General features: G+C 59.4%; 1 protein-coding gene across 1 annotated transcript in view; it reads right to left on the reverse strand.

The window, feature by feature from the left end:
• LOC111149007 (actin binding LIM protein family member 2) overlaps positions 1 to 18,926 on the reverse strand; it is a 133,407-nt gene extending 114,481 nt beyond the window's left edge. Inside the window, exon 1 of the mRNA XM_022505882.1 lies at positions 18,860 to 18,926. Coding sequence (XP_022361590.1) covers positions 18,860 to 18,869 — 10 coding nt within the window. The 5' untranslated portion in view covers positions 18,870 to 18,926. The remainder of the gene's footprint in view (positions 1 to 18,859) is intronic.
• Between the last annotated feature and the right edge of the window lie 2,844 nt (positions 18,927 to 21,770).

Genomic DNA, 21,770 nt, shown 5'->3' on the forward strand with positions numbered 1-21,770 from the left:
TGCCTGCACCCAGGCTCATTAGGATGCCTGTCACAGTGGATCTGACCCAGCTTGCTCTACTGTGACCCCCTAAAACGAGTTACAACCCTCCTTCCAAATAAGGTCCCATCCCAGGGTACCAGGTCCCAGGATTAGGACTTCAGCATATCTCTTTGGGGAACTTGCTTGACCCAGAACACGGGCGTTCCCATTTTCAGCAAAATCACCCACAATCTCAGACTGGCTGGCACAAAGCACGGATGTCCCCTGTCATGTTTCTCCCCTGCATGGCAGAAGACATCCCTTCTCTCTGCCCCTGCCCCTGTGCCCCCCCATTTCTCTCCTGGTAAAGACCCTGCCCCACCCACATTGGTCTCCCCTCCCTGCCAGAGTGGCAACTCTGAGGGCTCCCATGGCCTCCCAGATGGAGACCCAACTCCTCGCTCTGGAGCTAGACCCTGGCCTGGCAGGGACCTCTCCAGATGCCGCAGCTCCTGCCTCCCTCCCTCTTCCTCTCTGCACAGCTGCTGGGCACTGCCCCGAGAATGCACTTCCAGGGCCCCCAAGGTATCAGCCAGGAGCTGGTTGCGGTGCGAGCCCCCCAGACATCCCAGGGTTGGGCCAGGCAGGAGACAGATGTCCCATCGGTGCCACGGAGCAAAGACTGCATCCACGCCGGTGCCAAGGGCCTGCCGGGAGCTCAGTACTGTAGAAGGTGCAAGACGCAGGGGCTCGTGGGCATGGAACAGGCAGGCTGGCCAGGCGACAAATGTGGACAGGGAAACCCTGAACGTGTGGGTCCAACATGTGATCGGTGTAACCGTGGAGGAACATGGGTAGCGGCCTTGGCCGTGGCTGCACACAGGGTGCAGGAAGGCGGCTGCTGTGTTCCGGGTCTCAGGGGTCTCCCCGAGGTCACACAGAAACTCAACTCTGCCAGCTTCAGAGTAAGACAGAAAACATTTCAGAGCAGGTGGGGGGTGGGGTGGGGTGGGGGGGTGCCCAGCATGGGGATCAGCAGCTGTGACGACCCTGAGGCCATGGGGACCCTGGAGCAACAGGGAGGCTGCAGGAGGCCCAAGGGACGGCCTGAGCTACGGGGCAAGCACCTCGGTGGCCCCCAGAGCCACCAGCAGGGCACAGCGGTCAGCGAGAAGGGTGGGTGGTGACTTTCTGCCACCAACACAGCCATGCCCCTCCCCTGCAACACACCGGCTTGCCCTTCCCAGACCACCAGCCCCCTCCCTGCCCTCCCAACCCCTGGGAAGGCCATCCTGCCCTGAGCTCAGCAGGGATTCATCTCCCTGCCCACATACCCACCTGCCTCCCACCCCAATAAAGACAGACAAGCCAGCGATAGAAAAATAAGCAAAGGAGGCAACAGGAAATCCGCAGAAAGACAAGTGGCCCGGAAATGTAGAGAATGTTCTGGGCGCCACAGGACCGGGGGAGGCGACTCAGAACTGGGAGGAGTCCCTTCCCAACCGCTTGGCAAACATGAACACACGGACACTGACCTGAACTGGGCTAGGAGGGGACAGGGACAAGGGACCCACATGCCCCTTGCGGTAAAGGTATGAGGTAGGACAGCCTCTGGGGAGAGCAGTTTGGCCTTAGAAATTCCCATTTAGCGATTGCAGCCCTGGACCATCTCCCACGGGTTCTACCTGCGCGTGGGGGCAAAGGTGCACGAGTAAGCCCTCAGCCCCGCCGGGTATGGCCAGTCTGATCACATGTGGGGCCAATGGCCCGTGTGCCTCCAACACAAGTCACAGGGCTTGACAATAGCTCAGCCCGAGCCCTGGAGCCCATTCCCGGGCCTTCCCTCTGTGTGAGTCAGGATGGCCCCACGGACCCCACTCAGCCAGCCCAGCACAGGGCAGAGAGTAGACCCACTCAGGGTTCAAGAAGCAAACCATCGAGCGAGAGAAGGGACGCACACGGACAGGCCACTGGGTGCTCTCCAGGAAACATGGTGACATCGGTGCCACACGTGGCAGGTCCCCCACCTCAGTGGCCTCAGTTTCCCATCTGTGCACTGGGACACAAAGAGCACCCAGCTATGGCAGGACTGGGGGAGGGATGAATGGAGAGTCACGTGCTCTGTGCTGGCCTGGCACCTGGTCCCTGCTCGTGGCAGGACCATAGGACCAGCCACAGAGCTGCTAACGGGACTGCTAAAACCCGGACGGCACGCGAGTCCCAGCGGCCGAAGTGGGAGCGGCCCCAGCTCCCACCACCAGGCAAACAGATAAACAAAATGTGGCATGTCCACACAACGGGACATCGATCACCCTCAGAGAGGAAGCTGGGATGTGAGCCATGACGTGGACAAACCCACCCCTTGCACGAGGGACCCAAGGAGTCAAATCCACAGACAGAACTAGATGGCAGGGACCAGGGGCCGGGGCAGGGGTGGGGAGCTAGTGTCTCCCAGGGACGCAGTTGGTCCAGGACGATGACAAAGTTCTGGGGACAGTTGGGGTCCTGGCACAACAGCATGAAGGCATTAAATACCACTGAGCTGGATATGTAGAAATGGTTAAAATGGTAAATTCTGCTCCAGGTATGTTTTACCGCGATTAAAACAAAATGTGCCAACAGACGCTTTCTGGGCCTGAGGCAGCGAAAATGCAAAGCCCAAAAGAGGGGGCTTGGCTGGCTGTGCCCAGTGTGGAGGGGCCTTGCCTGCTGCCCTTGCCCACCAGAGTCCCCGGGTCCCAGACAACGGGGGTGTGGGGGGTGGGGTGTGGTCTGAGTGGGGCTTACAACAGGGGCCGCACCTGAGTATGCTCACAGGGACAAAGGGAAGTGGAGGAAGGGAAGTGAGCACATTTTCCAGCTCAGCACAGCTAAGTTTACACCTTGGTGCCCAGAGCAGCGTGCTGGACCACACAACTTTCCCAAATATGACTGTGTTTCCCAGCTAAGGCCTAGGGAAACCCCAGACCGCCCCACCCTCGTGTGGATGCTTTCTCAGGTTCTGGGACCCGTGGCCCTGGGTCACTAGCCCCGACCCAACTCAGAACTTCAGGGGCAAACAGGTGCTCACTGGTTCTGAGGATTCTGAGGTGGAGGGGTGGGGAGCCACAATGGGGAAGACAGGGGCAGCAGGAGTCAGAGAGACGAAGGGCCTCCTGTGGAGTCCCTGGTCAAGGCAGCTGGACAGGAAGGGAACAGGTATGCCCACACAAAGAGACAAGCGCATGCATCAGCTGGGGGAGGGGATCGGGGAGAGCCAGCTGGAGGTCACCCACGGAGCAGTCGCTGGCTGACGGAAGGGGGGCGTTTGCAGAGGAAAGCACCCCCCTGAGGCAAAGTTGTGGGGGCAGGAGGAGGAACCCCCAAGAGCTCAGCACGGCCTGGACACAGGCGCTCACCAGGATGGGGTGAGGCGGGGAGAGCCTCGGCCAAGCCAGGAGTCCGTCCCTTGATCCGGAGATCCCATTTCCGGATTGCGCCCAGGGGAAGGAAAAGCGAACAGATCTGTGCGCCCCCGTGTTCACAGCATGAGTCACAAAAGCCAAAAGCAGCCAAGGGTCCATCAACAGAGGAACTGATATGCACAACACCATCCACCCAGTGCAATGTTCCTCAGCCTCAAAAAGGAAGGACGTTCCGACACCTGTCACTGCCTGGAGGGACCTTGGGGATGCTGCTGCGCGCGGGGAGATAAGGTGGCCACAAAGACAAACAGCGTGTGAGGTCACTTGCACGAGGTCCCCCGAGCCGTCCGATCCACAGGGGGAGAGAGCGCCATGGAGGCTGCTGGGGGCTGGGGCGGGTGGGCAGGGAATCGTTTCACGGGGGGCCCATGGGCAAGCTCCAGAGGTGGACGGTGGGGAAGGTCTCGCCAGAATGTGAACATCCTTAACGCTCCAGAACCATCTAGCTCTGGTTAAAATGGCAGATTTTATATAATTATATTTTAGCACAATAAAAAAGTCTAGATACAAAAACAAAACAGAAAGCACTCTGCACCTAGTGAAGGCAAGAGGGAAGGGGTCCAACGAGGCACAGAAAACCTGCTCAGGGCCAGATTCCACAGGGCCGTGTGCAGGAAGGAAGGCGTGGCGCCCCTCCCGAGGGTCGAGGCGGAGGGAAGAGAGGCTTTTGCAAAAACGCATGCGTGTTGTTTGTGATACCATCACACACGCTGCTGCCCGCCCTCCCGTGGATGACAAAGGTAATACACGGACTCTAAGAAACACGACTGAGGAGGACATCCCCGGAAGAGCTTGGGGCCCCTCAGTCAGTTCCTCACTACCCAGATGTGCGTGGGAGGCAGGAGAGAGCTGGTGGCAGAGGTCAGCGAAGCAAGAGGCTCGGGCTGGTCAGTTAGTGGGGGTCAGGAGCGTGCTGTGAGCACCAGGACATTCGAACCAGAGCAGATGGGGCCTGGGTTCAAGAACGTGTCCTTTAAAGTCTCCTTTCTCCCTGAAATCATCGGTGACACTTGATGCCCGGTGAAGGCGGAGGGGGGGGACACTGCTCCTCCGAGGGGATTCCACCTGGCCTGGAGCTCAGCTGACCAGCCCCCCAGCCCCGCCACCAGCACCCCGCCCCCCAGTGCTCCCATGAGCCATCTGGGGGCAGAGACAGGGCCCAGGGCCGGGGGACAGGCAGCCCTGCCTCCCTGTGGCCAGGTGACCTTGGCTTCCCATCTCCCCGCCAAACCCAGAATCCAGAATATTTCTGAGGATTTGGGGAAAAGTAGCAGTGTCACCAACACCCGAGTTCAGAAGACACAGGATCTATAATCTTATGGGACCCCCGCATGGCCCAGCCAGTCTGGGCCCTAGATGTGTCTGGTCTTTAGTCACCAGTCCCTCATCCCTCTTTGCAAGACCACAGCCATGCAGGGCCGGGTTCCCCCTGCAGTTCATTCCCCTTCGCTGGAAGCTCATGGGCACCCAGGGAAATGGCCTTTGCCCAACACGAATGCGATTCGGGCCTATTTGTTGGAGCAGAGTCGAGGGATCAAATCGGTATCTGAATAATTCAGCTTCCCCAGATGACGCGGCGGGCGAGGGGGGTTGGATGTGTTCAGAATTCGGAGCGGGTCCCCTTGGCAGGTTTGCGCACAGAACTATCTGCGAGGCTGCCCATTTTGAGCGCTAAGCCAAAGGACGCCTGTCAGTAACGAGCTTGCCATGCCGTCCCGGGGCTCCATGTCACGCTCCTCTCCTCCGCTCGGCCCAAGCATTCCAGATCTCCAAATGTTCAGCCTGAGCGCTGAGGCGATCTGTCACCCTGGACAGAGAATGGACAAGTGTCCGAGCAGAGCTCCTGCTCGCTGGCTCCAGGTAGGAAGGCACACCGAGATCCTGGCACATTCCGCAGAGCTCCCCCACCCCGGCCACAGGAGGGACCCAGGTCCTCCTCTGCTGCAGAGCTGGGCAGGGAGGGAGCCATGCTGGCACAGGGGGGCTGTGTCGCCTGCCAGTGCTGTCCTATTGCTGCCCCGGTGGCCAGTGAATGGCCCTAGCTCCCGCCCAGCCACGGATCCCGTGGCTCGAGGTGCACCTCTCCAAGTCGCGGCGGCTCCAGAGTCAGGCACGCCGTGGGAAATGAGAGGTTCTATTCCTGGCCTAACCCTCTTTCCCAAAACTGGGCCAGCCAGGGCCCAGCTACTGCCTGGGTCTTGGGACTGGCCTGAGATCCGTTCCTGGGTCCCTGGGTCTCCCTAATCTCTGTGGCCCCGAAGGCTATCTGCTCCCAGGCCAGTCTCTCCGCAGGACCACACCCCCAGGGGGCAGGATCCCATGGGCTTTGTGCAGCCGGGTCCAAGCACTAAAGGCCCAGCAGCCCAGGCCGAGCCCTGCCACCGTTGCCGTCACTCTCCAGCTCCATTACCCTGGATACACCTCCCTGTTACCTAGCTTCACAGACTGCACATGCCACCGATTCCACAAGACGTGTGAAGCTGATGAGGACAGAAGGACTGTGGACCAGACTGCAGTGTGAGTCCTATTAGATGGGAGGGAGGGGCCCATCTGCATCCCCGGCCCTCTCTCCTGCCCAGCCCAAGGCAAGTGCCAGCTCCCGCCCCAAGGACAGTGCCCTGTGCCTGAGCCAGCTTCAAGGGGTCCTGGGCCCTCAGGAGGTCGACCCCACGTGGCCCTCGAGGAACCTCCATCTAGGGAGGCGATAGGGCCAAGGAAGACAGCTCAGCAGCAGGAGGGGAGAACAGGGCCAGGGCCTCGGCACCAGGTCCCCTCTGTTGCTCCCACCTCCCTCTCTCACCCACAGGGAGCCTGCCAGCCCTCCCTGAGCCAGGCCACACCAGCTCTCAGGCTTTTTCTCTCTTACAAAGATTGTGACACCAACAGTGCCCAAATCTGGCCTGGAATCGTTGGCAGAATCACCAGCACACTCCTGGATCCCACCAGCCCTATCAGAATAGCCAGGAGTCCATCCTTTGCAGAACCCAGGTCCCTGTGTTCCCTTTCCTCCTCCTCCTCCTCTTCTCTCTGACTCTTCAGCTCCTCACATGGTCACTGAGCTCCAGCTGTGAGCCTGGTGCCACCCAAGGCGCTGGATGACCACAGAATGCGAGAGGCGGACAGGGCGCTGAGGCCAGACATGTGCCCAGCACCTCCCCCAGAGCCTAACCCGGGGCGTGGGCAGAAATGAAGTTTCTCCAACACGCCCTCTACTCGCTCCTCCAGGGCTCTGTACCTGCTGCCAGACGCCTTCCTCCCACTGTTTTGGCTAACTCCTGCTTGGTGAAGTATACCTCTTTCAGGAAGCCTGCCAGGGTTTCTCTCTCATCGCAGGTGGTTAACCAGCCACCTTCTCTCTGTTCCCAGAGCCTCCCTGAGAAGTGCTTTCTCATGGTGCGTTTTCATCATGCACTGTGCCTTTCTCATCAGGCCTGGAGGAAGAACTGAGCTAGGTCACCTCCAGCACCCAGCCAGCAGATAGACATCCCAAGTGAAATCACCAACTGTTCCTCCCACCTCCCCCTACAGATGCCTGGTTGCTTTGCTGCCTGTTAGAAGGAGTCCCTGTCCATGCGACTCAGAGCAGGGCCCCACCTTTGGGGCAGAGGGAAGGGTCCCCTGTGAGGGGGGTGTCCTTCCTGAAGTCGACCCCCCCTGGGGAGAGGCAGGTCCTCACAGAGGGAATTAGAAGTTGGAAGGGGAGGTCCAGGGAGAAGCCCCCCTCTTTCCTGCTGGCCAGTGCTTTGGCCGGGAGGCTGGCTGAGGCCGAGGGGCTGTACCACCAGCCCTCCCAAATCCAGAGCAAAGCCCTGCTGAGATCCCCGCTGGGCCACAGGGGTTAGGAGGAAGGGAGGCATCCAAGCCCAGAGCAGGGCATCCATGGTGGAGAGTTCCCAGATGCCTGGGACCCCCAGGGGCACAAGTGGCCCTCAGGACCCTGCTTTCCAGCAAGATGTTCCTTCCAAGGTACCCAGCTTGGAACCTGTGGGTCATATTTTTAGAAAAACAATTATTTCTTTATAAGACCCTCTCATAATGTGGAAGAAAACCACACACACACACACACACACACACACACACACAACCTTGCATTGAGCACAGAACTCTGAAGAACCCAGGAGACACGCACCCTGGGACAGGTGAGAGCCGGGCAGGGCCCATCGGAAAGCGCCCCCCTCCCCGGCCTCCCCCCTCTACCGTATTACCAGCTGGGTGACCTTGGGCAGGTGGCCTCCTGAGTGGGAGCACCCCAGGTACGGAGTGGGAGCACCAGCCCCCTCCCCGTAGGGATGCACGCACTGGAGACCAGCCCGGACCACTCGTCCCCTGTGCACCCCGGGCTCCTAGATGCTCGGCAAAGGCAGACATTGATTTGTATTAGAGGAGTCAATGCCTCCCGCAGCTCGGGTCCCGGCCGGTGTGGGCAGGGTGCCCCATGGTCAGCACACACCAGGGATATCTTTAGCTCCAGCTGCAGCGGCCGGGGGCCGGGCATTCCAGCCGAGGACTTGACGTTTCAGACCGGCTTTTGGGGCTGCCCCAGGACCCGGAATCCGCAGGGCCGCTTGTTTGTAGCGGGAGCCTGTGTTGTCATGAGTACACACTCCCGCACGCCAGGGGCCTGCGCTCGTAGCCTGCGGATGCCACCCACCGCCCTAGTTCCACTGTGAAAACACACCTCCCAAAATAGAGGACGCCGTCCCCGGAGCAGGAGCCAGGAGCCAGGCAGCTGCTCTCCAAGCAAACCTCCTCCTCGAGCGAGAGCCTGTCTCTGGCAGATCCCTAAAGTGAATCAGCAGGAAAAAATAACACAGCACAGCACTAGGAGGAATAACAAAAGGGCCCAGAACCCTATGGCGTTTGGATGTATTTTCTTCTAGGGGGATTTTTTTCGGCGGGTTTTCTAGAAACTGTGTATAAAATTCCAGGTCCCACATTCATTCACGGGCAGCAGCGATGTCCAAGGCTTATGGATCCTTGACGATCCTCCTAATGTCTGCGTACTAATCTGCCTTTATCAGCATCTCCCCAACACCCCATCAGGGGGTTGGCAGGGTCAAAGCCATGGCCGTAATAAGATTGAGACGTTATTTCCCCTCTCCACTTCCACCGGCTCCCAAGAGGAAAGTTCTGCAGGGGCTGGTGACGAATGATGGCACACAGGCAGGACGCAAGAGCCCAGCTGTCCCCCATTAGGCCGGACATTAATGAGATTTGCAAAACTGCAGCTCGGGGCCTCTCTGGGCACTAAAAATATGATCACACAGGGAGGGCTAGGATCCAACAAATTAGCAAAGACCTTAGAATTTCCTCCATTTTAATTTCTAACTCAGTCAATCTCAACAAATACAACGCACTCCAAAGCTCTTTGGGGCCCTCAAGAAATTTGAGTTGAGGCACTCAGACCGGGGCGCCACAGCTCTGGGTGGACCATGATCCGGCACCCAGCATCGCGGGGCCGAACGGCTGTGGGCCCGACTGCGCCAGACTTGCGGCAAGTGAGGCTGTGTGTCTAAGTCCATGTCTGTGTTCCAGAGCCTTTGCAGAAAGATTCCCAGAAGCCGAGGTGCCTCGCTCAAAAGGCAGGGGTGTATTTAAGGCCCAAAGCATGTGCTGAATTGCTCCCTTAAAGCTGGTACGAACCGAGGCCCAGTCAGCAGCCTGTGACAGCATGTAGCTCACGGGGTCTGGGGATGTTTAAATTGAGGCCAGTTAAGAGCACATTTGTTTCCTAGGAGAGGTCGTTCTCAAATCCACGTGGGGAGGGGAGAAGGTGTGGGTCCCAGAAGTGGCGTGCTCCAGAGGCTGCCTGCAGGATGCTGGGGGATGACCCCCCATTGTAGGTGTGATCAGGTGTGGGTCTGGAGTTGGGGAACATCCCGGGGGATCCAGGCGGGCCCCGATGCGCTCACACAAGTGTCCTTGTGGGCAGGAGGCAGAGGGAGAATGGACACAGAAGGGAGGCCTTGGGGAGACGGGGAGGGAAGGGGTGCAGAGTCGCCACCCCCGAGGCTGGAGGAGGTAAGAAAGGGATCTACCTGGAGCATCGAGAGCAGGTGGTCCTCGGGCCGAGGAGGGATTTGGGGTAGCAGGAGATGGGGGCCGAGGTGGGAAGGGGAGAGGCGGCAGGGGTGGCAGGACAAAGCCTTGCATGGCAGCCCCAGGCCTGCCTTGGCCAGATGGGAACTAGAGGGCTTGGAGGGAAGGGCAGCCAGGGCAGCACAGAGTCCCAGGAAGACCTGCCCGAGGACCCCAAGGGTGGCCTGCAGACTGTTGGCAGTGGCACCCCCTGTCCCTCAGCCCTGGGAGCCCCGGCCCATGCTGGGCTGCACCCCACACCCGCGCTGTGCCCCCCTCCCCCCTCGGAGACAGGAGGGGAGGTGCCCAGCTGGGCATGTGGCTTCTCGCATACATATCGCATTTCCTGATTTTCTGCAGCAGCCGGCAAGGTGTGCAAGGGAGCTGATGTGTAATTCTGCACCCACAACTGCTTCCTGAGCATGCGGCAGGAGGCCTGGTTTCAGAGCTGCAGGTGAACTGCTGGGTCTGAACCACAGATGAGAAGTTGGATCAGAGTGCATCCAGGCTCGAACAGAGGAGCCCTGGGGAGGCAGCAGGGTGGCCAGCCCCCGATAACGTTCATATCAGGTCAGCCACACTGACTTCCCCTCCTCGATGCCCAGCCCTTCAGCCTCCCTGCTCACCACCCATGTGCTGGTCTCAGGACTCAACTCCATGTCTACTCCTCCAGGAAGGCTTCCCTGATGCCACGTGGGAGGGATTCCTCTTGTCCTGTCCCCATTCTGCCCCCCAGCCAGGTTCCGATGACACATGTCCCCCGTCTGGATTATGACCTCCGGGGGGAAGTGTCCCTGTTGCACCGGTGTCCTCAGCATCCTCCGTGTGTCCCCCACAGGCTCATGCACCCAGAACCATTTCTTACCCCTTGGTCAGACCAGCTGCTGCTTCATCTGAGGCAGGTGAGAGGAGGGGCAGGGGGTCAGGGACCCAGAGGCAAACACTGCCTACAATGTCTCATGGGAAAGAGCCCCAGCTATCACAGGGGTAGTGGGATGGGTGCTCAGAGATGCTGCCCCACTCCCCGTGCCCCAGTTAGGAGTGTGGGTTTAGGGGTCAGCTTGGCTTGCCAGCTGGATGGCCTCAGGCAGGTGACCTGATTCTTTGGGCTTGTTTGCTCACCTGGGAGGAGGGAATCTGTTAAGGGTTATGGCACGTGGGAGCCCAGGGCCCTCAGACAGTGCTGGAACCCCCGCCCCCCGGTGGGAAACACTGCAAGTCACTGCTCATGGTGGGGGCCAGCTTTCCTGACAGCAAACTCTGGTCCCACTGTGTCGATACACAAGCACAGGGCTGGAGGACCCGGAGGACAACTGAAGGCTCGGAAGGTGGAGGGGTCTGCCTGGGGGACAAGCCAGAGCCCAGTCTTCTGGCTCTCCAGGGGACCAGCTCCGCCTTCCCACCAAATCCAGAGGGGCTCACACACCATGCGAAGACCCAGGCTCACCCAGGACCAGCGAAAACCAGATTATGCCAGACCCCTCCCACTCACCAGGGAGTGTCAGACTACGACCCCCAGAACTAGAGAAAGGCATGGATCCAGACCCTACAGATGTAGACCACTGAAGACTGCGGGGAGGTTGAGGTTCGGGTGGGACACTGGCCAGGAGAGGAAGGCTAATGGAGGTCCGAGAAGGTGACATGAGTAGGGGTGATGTGGGTTTGGAACCAGGAGCTAACCAGGCTGGAATCCTGGCTGGCGTGTCACCGGACACACCACAGATGCCCAGCCCCGACTTCCTGAATAATCGGGAGTTGTGATCGGAACATGTACCGCTAGTGCTGGCCACACCCACCCAGTGTGCTGTGCGCCCAGCCAGGCATCCCGGAGCCTGGGGCATGACCCCCTGCCCTAGGCGAGGAGAGGCCCACGTGAGCCGGAGTATGAGCCCAGAGGTTCTCAGTAAACATGGACCCCTCGTTGCCCCTCCTCCCTCCAAGGGCAGTCCTCCCTAATTCCTTATTCATGAAGGTGCTCCCCGAGCCCTTCCAACAGCAGGAGAGCCCAGCGACGTGTGTGCACGGATAGGACACTGCCTCACACCACCAAGGAGGTCTGGAACAATCCTCCCTTTGCAAAACGCTACCATCCTCCTCTCCCTGGACCTCCCAGCCCCGCAGCGGGGAATGCAGGGAAGGTGGACCATCTGTCTGAGCATCCAGCAGCTGCTGTGACAAATGGGCACAGACGTACAGGCCTAAAGCAGACGTAATCCCTGACAGGGGATGGGCTGGGGGATGGACTCTGCAATGGGTCTGCAGGGCTGGGTCCTCCCAGAGTACCCAGGCGAGGATCCCTTACTGGTCCTTTCCAGCCTCAAGAGGTGCCCTGTTTCCTAGCTCGGGGCCCTCTTCCATCCTCCCTCCCCTCACCTCTGCTTCTGCCCTCCTGCCTCCCACTCCTGAGAGCTGCTGATCACGAGGGGCCCACCGGGCAGTCTCCCCAGTGCAAGGTCTCTAACTAAATCACATCTGAAAGCCTCTTTCCAGCAGAGGCACAGGTTCTGGGGATAAAGACAGGGACATCTTTAGGGGGCCATTACTCAGCTACTCCCCACCATGAGGGGGATGAGGCATTCAGGGAGGGGGCAGCACCTGGCCCTGAGTCACACCAGAGCGAGACCAGACCCAAGTCCTCCACAAGAAATCCCAGCCCTGTCCACTGTCCCCACCTCCAAGGAGGGCAGACTGTGTCATAGACAGCCTGGAGTTTAAGATCAAGGAGGAGGACTTCTGGGATGGGGGGAAGGGAGGCATATGGGCAGCGCAGCTAGAAAAGTGCAAGCAAAGGTGTTTGGGCATCAGGAGCAAGGACGGTGACTTGCACACAGTAGGTGCTCAATAAATAGTCATCGAAAGACTCCAGGAGCATTCTGGAATGGCTTTAAGCCCTTGTGGCCTGCTAAAGGCTGGGACCAGAGGTGGTCCCGACCTAGGCTGGGGCTGGACCGTATCTGGGCACCAACCGGGACTTGGAGACATTGTTTTCCAGTCTGATGCTGGGGCTGCCGAAGCCCGAGGAGAAGCAGAGGGTCAGAGAGAGGCACACGGCGGGGAGCCCTTGGCCCAGGATGATGGCAAACCCTGAGGGAGGTTGAGCGCGATGAGGGGCCCCAAGGTCCATCCTCCATTCATCCCTTCCTTGGCCAGATGCTCAGGGAACACCTGTCACAGGCAGCTTGGGGGGATCTCCAGGCGAATATCCTGAGGTCTGCCCTGAGTTTTAGAGGGCGTGGACAGCTGGGACAAAGACCATGTCACCTGCTTCCCAGGGTCCTGCACGCCCAGCACCCTTGAACAACCACAAAGCATGGGAGGCAGAGTCTCTGCTCCGCAGGTGTGGAAACTAAGGCAAAGAGCCACAACACTGTCCAGTTGCCAGGACACAACTAGCAGGTGATGACTGGGACCGGAGCCCAGGTGAGCCTGACCTCAAAGCCACTGCCATATTTCCCAAGCCGTCAAGATGGCCCCCTCATTGCTTAGAAATCTTCAGGCAAAGCACATGGCGCACGAAACCCCCAAACACACCCTTTTGCGACAGAACCTGTTTCGTATATGCCCCCAGCCTAGAAGCCCGCCGAGGGCGGAAGGCACCCAGGACTGGCCCTGGCTCCCAGTGGGGCTCCCCAGTCCTGCCCACAGACAAGGAGGACTGAGGACAAGGGGGACCCAGGTCTCCCGTCTCAGGCACCAGACACTCACAGACATGGCTTCCCTCCCTGGCAGGCAGTGGAGAAACCCCCTTACAGTAGGGAGCCTCCATGTGAAGGGCAAGTGCTCCCTGCCACGAAATTGTCCGACGAGGTCTATGTGGCAGGAAAGGATGACAGGTGGCCATGGTTCCCTGAAATGCTGCCTTAGACTCAAACCCAGACAATCGCTCTGGGAACAGTGGAGGGGACAGGATTATAGCCAGAAGCCGATCACAGCCCTGAGGATGGCGGTGGCCCCCATCTCTGCAGATGGGGACCCTGAAGCCCAGAGAGGGAAGACAGCCTGCCCAAGGTCACACGACGGCCTGGGTTGGTGGGGCCAGGATTCCCAGGAGCTCAGGCACCAGCAGTGGGGCTGGGCCGGCCACCATAGCCTTGGCACAGAACAGCCAGGACTGCTATCTTGCAGTGGGAAAGGACAGCTTCAGAAGGCTCGAGGAGCTGGTGGAAGGGAGAGCTGGGGTCAGAGGGTCAAGGTTACAGAGAGTCACACAGGCTTGCCAAGGTTGCTTCATGGCCCAGGGGAGAAGACGGGACCTGGGAACTCCCATCAGGAAAAAGCACTGTCATGATGTCCCAAATGGTCAAGCCTTATCCATCCCACTCAGCCCCACACTACGAGGGGGTAGTGAATCACCCACAGAAGCCGACTCATGTGGGCACAGGAGCGGGGCGGGGGCAGACAGTTCGAGACCACACAGTGGGAAGATGAGCATCCAGGCGCAGCGGGGTTCTGCTGTTCCGAGGTGCTGTGGCATACTGCCAGGCCACTGACAGCCCCTTCTTGGGCATCTGCATCCCTACCCGCGAGTGGGCACACCCCAGCAGCCCTTTGAGTGCTATGAGGGTTTAGGATGCCCGAGGGAGCATCCCCTGAGCCATGGCTGCCATGACACTGAAGTAGGGTGCTGCCCGACACCCTAGAGACCTCGGGGATGGAAACATCCCCAAGTAAACAAAGACGCTCTGCTCAGGTTGCCATGCCCTGCGCCCTCGCAGCCTCGAGGCCCTCTGTTTGCTGCCCATCCGGGCTGGCCCGCACCCAGCTGGTCCCCTCAGCAGCTCGCAACGTGATCATCACCCAAAAACAGGCTGCTATCTGAACACCACCCATGGTCTCCTGTTGCAAGCACGCTAACTGCCTTTGCAAGCCTCTCACACCTGTTGGAACCTGCACCCTCGGTCCCTACGGAGACCCCGGGGGAGGCAGCTGCAGAAGCACAGGGAGGTTCCATGATCGAGAATGCTAGCAGGGGGCAGAGCAGAATGAGCTCCTCAGACCCAATTCAGGGGAGGCCTTCCCATGTCCTGCCGAGGCAGGTGCAGAGCAGGGGGTGCGAGGAAGCCCCCTGCACCAGGGCAGGGCAGGGCAGAGAAAGGGTCAGCACCCTGGCAGCTGCCGCCATCATCCACCGTGGCCAGTACCAGGACAGACCCCACCAGCTGGACCCCTTCCCACCCTCTCCTTTCGCTACCCGGATGTGCCTATCTTCTCTGGCCAGCTCGCAGCTCCCCCATGCTCCAGAGGACGCTCTGGGGGGTCAGGGAGCCAGACAGGTGACTTCTCCATGAGTGAAGGTCATGTTCCCTTTTCTGGGACAGTAAGCCTGGACTCACCAAGAGTTCATCGAAGTCAGAGCTTGATTCTAGAAAACATGCCCTCTATCCCCAAATTACCCCATTGACAGAAATGGTAAAGAATTAAAGGGTCTTTGGTGGCAGGCTAGGGAGTAACCCTGAACCTCTGGGGAATGAAATCCGAGCTTGGGGATGCCCGTGCTGAGCCTGGGAGTGCCAGCTGGGTCTTGGGCAACAACTGTCCTTTTCAGATGATTTTTTGGGTCAGGATGATTTGTCTTCTGTCGCATCTAATTCAGATGGAATCACGCAGGGGAACCGGGCACCAGTCCCCTGCCTGTGGGAAGCTCCTGAGCGCTGTCCGCTCCACTCCCAGCCAAAGGACAGTGGCCCCTGCAGAACACAATGGTCTGGGCCTCCCGCCGAGTCATGGACTTCCCACGTGCCCTCCTTGGACCTGGAGGTAATGCTTCCTCCTCATTTTCACTGGATTTTTAATTGCAAAAGAGAAGTATGGACCACGAAGAAAATTTGGGAAAGCCACAGAAAGTATAAAGATGCAGATATGGGAAAACTCTTTCTCTTTTTTCCGCTCAAGAGGGAAACCCCTGCTGACATCTGGACATGGGTCCTTCCGATTTTCTTCCTCTACAGTGCTCGCAGCCTCAAGATCACCCAGGATGGGCAATTGTGGTCCATTGTTTTTGGAGTTAAAATTGGTTTGCTGGAGCTTGGTGCCTCACATTAAGATCTCCTCACACGCCGTTGGCTAGAATGAGCCCCCTGCTCTCCCGACCTGCGAGAAACTTAGGAAGGACGTGGACTCTGTCTATTCCTGCTGGGCCCACGGAGGGCGGGTGGAAAGCCCTTGGTCACTGAATGAGGGACATCATGGCTGGCTGACTTCTGTCACTCCCCTCCACATTGGGGCAGCCTCCAACTTTCTGTCGTACTGTCTGCAGCATCTTTGTGGCGACGTCCTTGTCCACACTCGGGTTAGGTGAAGAGATGTGTCCTGTTCTAGAGACCCAGGGCTGTGCCAACCAGAGTAGGCGACTGGGGCTCAGGTCCTAGATCTGCCACACTCTCTCCTTGACCCCGGACAGTTGCTTTTCCTTCTCTGGGCCTTGGCTTCCCCTCTGGGTACATGAGTGGGTTTGGACGGCAGCATCCTTCTAGGTCCCTTCCAGCTCTGGGATCCTAACCAGGCAGCCATGACCACAAGACAGCTGAGCCAGCTCCATGCCCCTCCCCCAGGCTCTCCACCCGGCCCTGCCCCCTGTTATGAGTTATTATTCCCTCCTCCAAATCCAAATGTTGAAGTTCTAACTGCTAGGACCTCAGAACGTGACTGTATTTGGAGGGGGGACTTTACGGAGTAATCAAGGTAAAACAAGGCCAGGCAGGTGGTCCTAGTCTAATATGAATGGTGTCCTTACAAGCAAAGGAAATTTGGACACACATACATAAGGAAAGCCCTGTGGATACAGAGAGAAGACGGCCATCTACAAGTCAAGGAGGAAAGCCGCAGCAGGAACCAACCCTGCCCGCACCTTGAACTTGGACTTCCAGGACCTGGCACCCAGCGGGGGCAGAGCCGGCCTTGGAGCCCCTTCTAGCTCAGGTCCCCTTGTCTGTCACCTCGCCCATCGTGACTTCCAGCACTCTCATGTTATGAGGCCAACACCATATACTGTGGCTCACCTACTGTGCCCCATATACGTGGGCCGGGGCTGCTGGCAAAGTTAAGGGCATTCCCTCCACACACTGGGGAAAATGAGACACAGGGCACCCATAGCAAGTGCACTGGGTTTGGATCTAGGCCTGACACAGAACGCCACCTCTGACAACTTCCCCAGCTACCTCAAAATCAATGAGTCACAAAACAAGCAGGCAAATACATGGGGCCCAGAGACCACACCAAAGCCATCCCCAAGGTGCCCTGGGTCACCTGACTGAAAGAAGATAAGCCTGCAGCTTGGTGGCATGAGGGAGAGGGGAGCCTCCGACCTGGGGAGGTTGTGCAGAATGTCTCAAGCTTGGACCCAAGGGCCCATCTGGGCAGCCGGACACTGGACCAGCTGATGTCCCCCCACACCAGCTGACACCAAGCTCTGGGACGATGGGCGTCTTCTTGGCAGGAGAGCATCAGGAGACCTGCCCTCATTGATGATAGAGTCCCCTGACCTGTTGGACATACACAATGGCGAGATGTGAAAGCCAGGTGCCAGGCACAGGGCCACACTCTCCCCTGCTGTGGGGGGGCCTAGGGACACATCTGGGGCACAAGCCACAGGCGGACAGGGAGCAGGCTCACTGGCAGTTCTGAAGGGCTGACTGATGCAGGTAGACTGAGGGGAGCAGGACCCCCGGCAGTGACCATCACAAGCTACTGAGGACCTACTATGTAGGCAGTTTCCCACTCGAATCTCATCCTCTCCAGGCAAAAGGCATAGTGCTGCTTTTGCACGTCAGGAAGCCGAACTCGGGAAGATGCCACCATTTGTCAAGACAATTTGCCACCAGACAGATGTATGGGTCAAACCCCAGACCCCTTGCTCGTTCGAATCATGACCCCACACCAACAGACACCAGTGCCCACACAGCCCTTCTCCCAGGACAACCACAAATGCCAGTGCTCCTTCCAGGGCTCCCCCTGATTACAAGGGGGACTGGAGGTAACAATTATGATCACAGAAAACCTAGAATTACCCTGTGTGCACCCTGCCATTATCCCCACCTGACATTAGATGAACGTGTCTGGAGTTTCTGCCAGGTCTCGGGGTGTCCCGCTCCCTGGCCTCCTCCAGATAACAGGTTGGCCATTTCAGAAATCCTCTAGAGATTCTGCTTCTCGCTGCCTGCCATTTGCTCTCAGCCACTCTCCCAACACCCACTGCCAGTGTGGTCCCTCCTTCCTGGGTTGGAGGGGGAGGGGATGATGTCCCTGGGAGATGGGTCCCTGGAAACTGGAAACAGCCCTCCCAAACCACGAGCAGGGAGCAAGCACTCACCAAATGAACACTAACCACCCACCGCACCGCCCCCCAGTCCGATTTTTCCTCCAGCTTGTCCAGGCTTTTTTCTGCACCGTGGCCAAGGGCCATACTGCAGTCTGTGGCCAGACACGGAGGAAAAAATCACAGGAGTCAGGGAGTACCAGGTTCGAATCCCCACCCCCCTGCGTGACCTGGGCAGGTGACTCAAGCTTGGTGAGCCTAAGTCGCACCCTGAAAAATGGGGTGACAGTCCCTCCCTGCCTGGAAATGTACGGACCAACCCTCAGCTCAGTGTGGGGCCACAGGAGACTCTCAAAACCGGGTTCCTCCGTCCGCGTATCGGACTCTTCCTGCCAAGGCCTCCCTGCTGTTGGTCTCAGTTTCCCCAAGCGCAATAGGCGCGGCTGGCTGGTGACGATGTGGGATTTTCCAGGGCCCGCACAGAGGCGGTCAGATCCGGTGCGTGCGGCGGGAGGCAGCCGCTTGGATGCGCGGGGAGGGGGGCGCAGTGAGATGCTGTCTGGAGGAAAATGGGGCGGGCCGCACACACCTGCGGGCTCTGCGCCCCCAAATCTGCAGCGGGCGAGCCCAGGGCGCCGGGGATCCGCCGGACTCCCCCAAACCCCCGGCTCAGGCTGAGCGAGCACCGTGCAAGGGCGGCGGCCCCTGCCGCAAAGACCCCCGTGTGACCACACCTCTCTATAGCAGGGCCTGCGGTGGCCCTGAGCCCCTCGCCCCTACCGGTCGCTTTCTGCAACCTATAGACACCCGGGACCCTGGAGAAGCAAAAAAGTGGCGCCTTCCAGACAGCCCGGCGCAGCCAGCCTGGCAGGCGCGGGGGAAGCGGGTCCCTAGACCGCCCTGCAGAGCCGCACGCGCCCCGGGCGCAGGGGCAGGGACCTGCGGACAGGCCCTAGGGTTTGCAAGACCCTGCGTTGAAAGTTGGGTGGATCACTGGCTGATTTCGCCTGTGCTGCAGGTGCAGCCCCAGAATGCCTTCACAGCCCTTGCTGCGCCCAGATCCAGCTCGGGGACGCGCCAGTCCCTCGGTCCCCACACTCACCTGCACTCATCTCAGCGGCAGTTGGGAGGCGGGCGGTCCGGCGCTGCGGCAGCCAGACGCTCCTGCCCGCAGGTGCAGCGCCCGCGCGATCGCCCGCCCGCCCGCCCGCGGGTCCGCCGGCCTAGGGTAAGGTCCGCGCCCGCCCGCAGCGCCGCCGCAGCCCCCCGGCGCGCCGGCCCCGCCCCGCCGGCCCCGCCCCCTCCCCCTCCGACCCCGCCCCTGCGAGCCGCTTCGCTCCACCCCGCCCTCGCCGCGATGCGGGCGGGACGCACCCTGGGAAGTGTAGGCACAGCGCCCCCGCCGCTCTGCCTTCGCGGCAGAGCCGCCGCATGGACTAACTACAAGTCCCGGCAGGCAGTGCGCTGAGCGCACGCGCAGGCAGGCAACGCTGCTGCGGCCTCCCGCAGTCTCTGGAAGGTCTCTGTGGGACTGTCTTCTTGTCCTGGCTGGCGTCCTGGCTGGCTAGCTGGCGGCGGCGGTGACGGCTCTCGGGAGCCCGGGAGTGGCGCGAAGGGAGGCCCAGGGACAGACGCTTAGAGCAGCTCCTCTTGTTGTGGAGCTGCAGGGGGCCTGAAGACCTGGGCCAAACTCCCCCCTTCTAGTTTACAGACGGGGGAACTGAGGCTGGTCGGGGCGCGCGGGCTGGGATTCTGGCTCCGGGCCCCTGACTTCAGGCTTAGAACAGCACGCCGCCGACTCCCGGCGCCCTGCACTGGCTGGCGCCCGAGGAGGGGGTGCGCCCCACCCCAAGGTAGTCCTGGGGCCCCAGCCCCCCCCCCCCACTGTCACCGACTGACCTCTCTGACGTCAGGCGCCTAGCACAGGGTGGGGTCCTGGTACAGGAGAGGGAAAGACTAGGGTTGGGATTTAGGAAATCTGGGGGAGCAGGCTGAACCCGCCTGGTAGTCACAAAAGGGGACTTTGGGGTGCAGTCTGGACTGGGGGAGCATTCAGGAGGCAGAGTCTCGGAACCTGGCCCGGCGGGGCGAGGTGGCGGGAGGACGTTTGATTTGGGCCAAGGCTTTTGAGAGATGCTGACAAGAGGAGGGCTGACTGCAGGAAATGGGGACTTGAATGGATTACGGAAGCAGAAGCAGATGTTCTAACCTGGCCCTCACCACCGTCCACCTACCCCAGACAGGGGCTGCGGGAACAGGCGCAGTCCATCAGAATCAGCCACAGGCCAGTAAGTCCCAGTCAGTCCCTGCCCCACGCACCCCGCCGGCTCTAATCCTTGCCCCTTGGGCCTTTTTCCCAGGACACAAGTGCCCTGTGATGGAAGGAGCACTAGAAAACATCAGATATCTCCCTCCGACCCAGCTTCCCCTCTTCAGTGCGACCTTGAGCAAGACCCTTCCCTTATGTGGGCATCAGGACCACGAAGCCGAGTGAAGGAGCCACTGTTGGCTGGGAGCTCCACATCTGGGTCTTGGCCACGGCAGCAGCAGGCTGGCAGGGGTGCAGGCCCCAGGGAGCCGGACCACCTGGTGGGGAGTCTGGCTTCACCTGCTGGTGCAAGATGCCTGATCTACCTCCGTGTTCATCACCCATCTAGACAGAGTTCCTGCCTTTTAGGGTGGGTATGAGGATTACACTGGGTAACCCGTGCCCTGCACTGCTCTGAGTAGAGATCAGTAAACGGGTTTGACATTATCCTGCCTTTATTAGTAGGATTCTTAGCCTCGCACTCGGCCTGGTCAGGGTGGGCACTCCACAAACACCTGTTGAATGAAGGGAGAGAGGACGGAAGAAGGAGAGACGGTGGGAGGGTGCCCGCTGGCAGTCACCCCCCTCAGGGAGCTCTCTGCTGAGCCCCCGAGCCCCCGAGTCCTGCTTCCACCCTGGCAGAAGCATCAGCACCTGCACCCTCCCCCATCCCGGGTGTCTCCAAAGGCTCCTAAGAACCTTGTCAGGATGGCAAGGAGGCCCATCATGCTAATGGCCATGGGAAAAACCAGGGTGTGGATGGGCACTTACTCCATCCCCTCTGACTCACATCCCCATGAGTCAGAGGATGGACGTAGGTGGCCTGGTTCCTGGCTGGTCCCAGGTCTCAGCCTGTTATGTGGCTGTCCCTTACCTCCCCATCGAGCTGGCCTTGCCTCTCCAAGCAGCCACTGTAAGAGCAGCGACGGGCGAGTCCCAGCAGTTCCCAACCTGGAAGGACCTCGGTCTTGTGATTCTGGCACATTCTTTCACAAGGACAGAACCTAAGGCTCAGGGAGGTCCTGCCCAGAGTCACCCAGCAAACCAGCAGTATGGGGAGGGGGCTTGACCTAGGCCCCGTAGCTGTGCCACCAACCCTCTGCTCTCTCGATGGGTCCCTGAGCCAGGGGCGCTCTCGCTGGGGCAGGTCTGCTAGTGTGTCCTCTCCTGCGTAGAGCCCACTGACACTGGTTTACCCAGACTTTGGTTCTCCCCACTGGCGCTGTGCCCAGGTGTGACCTCGGGCCATTTGCTTTGCTCTCTGTGCTTCATTTTTCTTATCCTTCAAAGCACTGCCTCAACCCCAGTAGGACTTGTTAAAGGATAACGGAGTGATAGAAACACCTGGCAAAAAGCCAGGGCTCCATAAATGATGGTCATTATCATTATTGATACGTTATTAAATCAGACCTGAAAGAGGTGGGTGCCATCACTTCCCCCAGAGACTGTTTTCTCTTTTTATGTGTATTTCTTACATCCATAAATCCATCATCCATCCATCCATCTGGCCTGTGTCTACACTTTTTAAAAGATTTTATTCCTTTGAGAGAGAGCATGAAGAGTAGGGGGAGAGGGAGAAGCAGACTCCCTGCTGAGCCAGGAGCCTGATGTGGAGCTCGATCCTAGGACACAGAGATCATGACCTGAGCTGAAGGCAGACGCTTAAACATCTCAGCCACTTGGTGTCCTGTCCATCCACATTTAT

This window comes from Enhydra lutris, unplaced genomic scaffold (genome assembly GCF_002288905.1).
Source record: "Enhydra lutris kenyoni isolate GAN:26980312 unplaced genomic scaffold, ASM228890v2 scaffoldscaffold21, whole genome shotgun sequence".
In the NCBI taxonomy this organism is placed as follows: domain Eukaryota; kingdom Metazoa; phylum Chordata; class Mammalia; order Carnivora; family Mustelidae; genus Enhydra; species Enhydra lutris.